General features: G+C 41.3%; 1 protein-coding gene across 1 annotated transcript in view; it reads left to right on the top strand.

Moving 5' to 3' along the window:
• The first annotated feature begins 4024 nt into the window (after window positions 1-4024).
• Window positions 4025-4851, top strand: part of LOC101854760 (prenylcysteine oxidase) — a 17303-nt gene continuing 16476 nt past the window's right edge. Inside the window, exon 1 of the mRNA XM_005110701.2 lies at window positions 4025-4194. Coding sequence (XP_005110758.1) covers window positions 4065-4194 — 130 coding nt within the window. The 5' untranslated portion in view covers window positions 4025-4064. The remainder of the gene's footprint in view (window positions 4195-4851) is intronic.

The following is a 4851-nucleotide window of genomic DNA, read 5'->3' as shown; positions in this document are numbered from 1 at the left end:
TGTGTGTGTGTGTGTGTGTGTGTGTGTGTGTGTGTGTGTGTGTGTGTGTGTTTGTTTGTGAGAGAGTGAATAAACCTCTGTAAAAGTCAGACATGACGAATATGTTCATAAGAAGAGTATTGTTTATTACGTTTTTATCCCCTGATAGGCCAAGGGAGTGCCAAAATGAACGAGTAGACGAAATGACGTCAGGAGTCAGGAGACACCACGCCACCCGTGAACAAAAATAAACTAGAACACTCACCACGAGGCAAGCACATTATATCACCTCCAACACACTATCGAATGATAAGGTGCGTTCCTTGCGGACCAGGCTGTAAATGTAATAGATCTACTCGGTCCCGTTTAGACCGGTTGAACCGGTAGGCTAAGTAATGTCTGGTTAGGTTATAAGAGCAGAGCTACGAGGTCATAACACACGACACGGTCTTGTAGGCAAACCATACCACATCACTCTTCAGCATTCTGCACCATGCACATAATAGGCCTATCCCAGTTGTTGTATTGTTGTTGTTGTTGTTGTTGTTGTTGTTGTTGTTGTTGTTATTTTTATCTCTTACAGGTTTGCGGTAGAATCTAGGCCAATGGTGTGCTGTTTCTAAAGGCCTGCCTAATGTATTTTTCAGCTGTAGGCCTATGCTTTTCACTTTCTTTTTGAACTTATAAGTCTTTGTCTTTATTCTTCGTCATCAATACTGAGTCGCAATTGTCAGCCACTATAGGCTACATTCCCACCCCATTCTCATTGTATTGTGGTTAGTTTAGCCCAGGGGTTTGGGGATGAATTACGAGTATGAATAGTTGCGGTCGTGCGTTTTTGTCGTCCACGTGAAGGACCCAGGAGAAAAAAGTTGTGGACCTGGAGCTTTTAAAGTCAAAGCTTGTTCTTGTCGTAACATAACTCAGCGACAGTACTCACAAAAGAAATATGCAACTCATCGTCAGGTGAAAATCAGTAGAGTTACTTCAAAAAGAGGATTGTTCACTGTTTAGATTCTAGCTTTGACAAAATACTCCACTAGCCTAAACGTTTAGGCCTACTTACCCAGCCTCATTCCAGCCAGAAACGAAACTTTATCCTGACAACTTGGCTTGTCGGTCTTGTCGAGCTTGATCCAACATTTATTTTTAATATTCCTTTTGCACGAACAAGGATAATATCTCTGAGGTGTGACATGATCACTCTGTTATATAGAAAGATAAGTAGGCCAAAAAACGCTGGTAGACTCCATGACAACCGTGGACACAAGAAAATTAGGCTAGATCACTCATCACAGCACGCAAACGCATAGCATACATTACCCACCCTATGAACACTGTCAAATGATAATCTTAGCCTACTACATTGTACTAACATTTAAAGGGGTTAGAATAAGAAAAAAGGGGGGGGGGGGGGGGCGGGAGGGGGGGGGGGGGGGGACTATCATAGGAATGATCTCGAGAAATACGCAAAAACACATTTTTACAAATATTATGTATGTAACATAATATTTGATATCAGTTTGTGCAGAATTCTTTTTTCTTCTAAAATATCGACAGTGTGGTGCATTCAGATGACAAATAAACGATTTTTGAAAGAAAAAACAACAACACACTCACACAAAACCAAAACAACAAACAATTATTCCCTCAGCCAGAATTTTAAGGGGTTTAACAACACAAGTGGACTTAACACTTTTCAATAAGTTCTTATTTAAGACACGTTTGACTCAATTTCGGTGATACCTTTGTTAGATGACAATACATGTATACAATTTGAAACTCTTGTTTGACTAAGCCTTAAGATTTACCTCCCAGGTCGGTGCTACTGACGTGTCTTTTGGCCATCCCGTGGGCGCGGGTGGGGGGAGGGGGGTATTAACCTGTTCTTTTGCACAGTAGAATTGTGAATGGGCTGATTCATCGATGTCATGCTCATAACTGTGCCTGAACTACAACTGGGAACTGCTGCTTTTTCTTTCCTAATCCTTTCTATCGTCATTTTTTCTCTTCTCTTTTTTATTGTATGTTTGTCACACTCTTGTGACCTTGGAGTAACTATTAATATATAGTTACTCCAAGCTTGTGACCCGTTATTTCCGGGCTTTGTGCTGTTGAAGCTAGAGAGGTGAGCATAGTAAGTCTGATTCCCTGTAAGGACTTCATTGATGACATCCACCCCTTGGGGCTCATATGACCTTGTGCAGTTGCGAGTGCCGTAAAACCTCTACTAAAAATAAAAACCGATAGACCCATTGCACGAGTAAATTGGATTTTAGTCAAAGTGTACATTACATAGGCCATTCTACGTGGGAGTCATAAAAAGGGGTCTAACCAACATCATAACATGTAGTAAGGTGTGTCAGACTGTAGTGTTAACACAAGACAAAATGGAAAATAGAAAAATACAATACTTTGGGCTTATAAAACGCCACCAGACCAGTATGAAGGAAATACTCGAAGGCAAGATGTGGGGCAAAAGGTCAAGGATTGACCACAAAAAAAAAGAAAAAAAAGCAACGTGGACCGATAACACCAAGGCACAATATTGTAGGCATACATGCCTAGGTCTCAGAGATATAAGAGAGAGAGAGAGAGAGAGAGAGAGAGAGAGAGAGAGAGAGAGAGAGAGAGAGAGAGAGAGAGAGAGAGAGAGAGAGATTTCTTTGAACTGGGCGTGCTAATTCCAGTGCCCGCTTTTGTACCATGTCTTTGTGTTGTAACGCTCAGTATTGTAGAACGTATTGTTTCAAAAGAAAGCCATGGCCGAAGCGCATATTTTTATATATCTTTTTTTTTGGTAAGCGTTTTACGGCGCTCGCAACTACATAAGGTCATATGAGCGCGCAGGACATATCAAACATTTTAAATTGGTAGGAAATTTTGAATTTTGCCTGGGTGGCGGCCGAATCCTGATATTGGATCACCAAGGAATCTTAACCGTGCGCAACGTGCACATGGGACCTCCGCTTTCGCCCTGGTCCGAGAAGGCTAGGTACTAGGTGTAGATCTTTAATTCCTACCTGAAGATCAGGGTGTGGCTGAAAGATAGCAGTAGAAGGAACCAAGGGGTAGCAATAGAAAGAATGCAGAAAGAGGAGCCCAGTGAAGGGGACAAAGGAGGTGAGGGGGTAGGGGAAGAAAGTGGAGACAAAAGCAGACGACATAATATTGCAAGAGAGAATGAAAGAAGGTGAAAGGAGACAATTTTAGAGAATAATTTTTTTCCGTCGCTACCCAGATTCGAACCCGCGACCTTTGAATGAGAGGCGAGCACCTTAAACTCTAGGCCACGAGAGCCTCCGTACTTTATCTCTGAGAAGACAAACAATCATAATAATAACAATGTAAAAAACAAAACCCCATCACGTAGCCAGCATGTCAAGCCCATGCAAATCGCATTGAAGAAAGAAGACTTTATATAATATATTACAATTATTTATTTTTCTATAAGTAGCAGTTCACCTTTGATTAATGGGAATGATCTCTGGTTCAAATAAACTTAAAATACATTTCATGTAGGGATTTAAATGGGAAATGGAAGCTGTTCGAAAAGCTGAGGCTGCGGTACAAGAAAATGTGCTCACGCAGATCAAATTTTAGCACACATTACAATTTTCTTTCATTTCAATAATAATATTATTACGGCATCGTGGGTCGAGATGGTGTTTGGTTTTCAAACTAGAGCATGGAGAGGTCATGACAGTCATGTAATTAATTGTTTACACGTCCTACAATCAATAGGCCAACGGTTCTGCTTTACGTGTACGAGAGATCACGTAAGCACACACACACACACACACACACACACACACACACACACACACACACACGCACGCACACACACACAAACACACACACACACACGCGCGCATGTAGGCCTACTCACACACACGCACTCACACGCACATTCATACTCACACACATACACACACAAGCTCACACGCATACATACAATCAAAAGCACACACAAGCACACACACACGCACACATACAACTTGCGTGCCGAAGAGTTCGCCAAAGGAAAGCGGAAGTTATACGAGGCGACCATTCAGGGTTTTTTTTACTTCTCCCACAGAAGCAAGATGGCAGCCTCCTGGTTTTCCGGCCAATATGTGTTATCAGTTGTGGTATTGTTCCTGCTTTTATCTTCATTTCCGTCTTCATTCGATAAAGTGTCATGCACTGAAGAGGACGAAATGCTCCCTCGTATAGGTATGCTCTAAACTGTTTTTAAATTCCTTTTTGATTCTCTGGGGGTCAATTTTCCTCAGATCAATATTTTTTTCGTATATATATTATATGATATATATAGACATAGAAATCTATGTTTGTTGAATTTGAATGTTGTTATTGAACTGTACTGTACTGTTAGATTTTATTTTCCATTTCATATTTAATCTATTTAGTGGAGAGGTATCTCTCTATGTCTTATTCTCATTTAATTTGTTTCTACGAAGAAGCGCTGAGTGGTAGAGGTCCACTGCTGTTCACAGCAAGTTTTTGAAGGTTCAAAGTTCAGGCAAAGGGGTCCTCTGTTCAAATTTTATTGCTCAAGTTGTGCCGGCTTTGCCAGCCGATGCGCCCGGTGGGATACCCGTTGCCGGGTGTGACCAATGACGTCCAAAATCAACTTTATGTAATAACTCTTTAATCATCCATATTATTTAGATCTAGCTGGTGATCTTGTAGAGTTCCGTTCATTAAAGTCCATGATCCATTTGTTTTCATACAAGAGAAGAATCCAGAAAAGTCTTGATGACCAAATTGGCAACGCACAAAGAACAGGGATGCAACCAAACTGCGAAACATCAAATTATGGTAAAATTCAGGGGGGATGATGCCCCCCTGAACCCCCCCCCCACCTCCATA

This window comes from Aplysia californica, unplaced genomic scaffold (genome assembly GCF_000002075.1).
Source record: "Aplysia californica isolate F4 #8 unplaced genomic scaffold, AplCal3.0 scaffold00933, whole genome shotgun sequence".
In the NCBI taxonomy this organism is placed as follows: domain Eukaryota; kingdom Metazoa; phylum Mollusca; class Gastropoda; order Aplysiida; family Aplysiidae; genus Aplysia; species Aplysia californica.
This window is presented reverse-complemented; position numbering and strand designations above follow the sequence as displayed.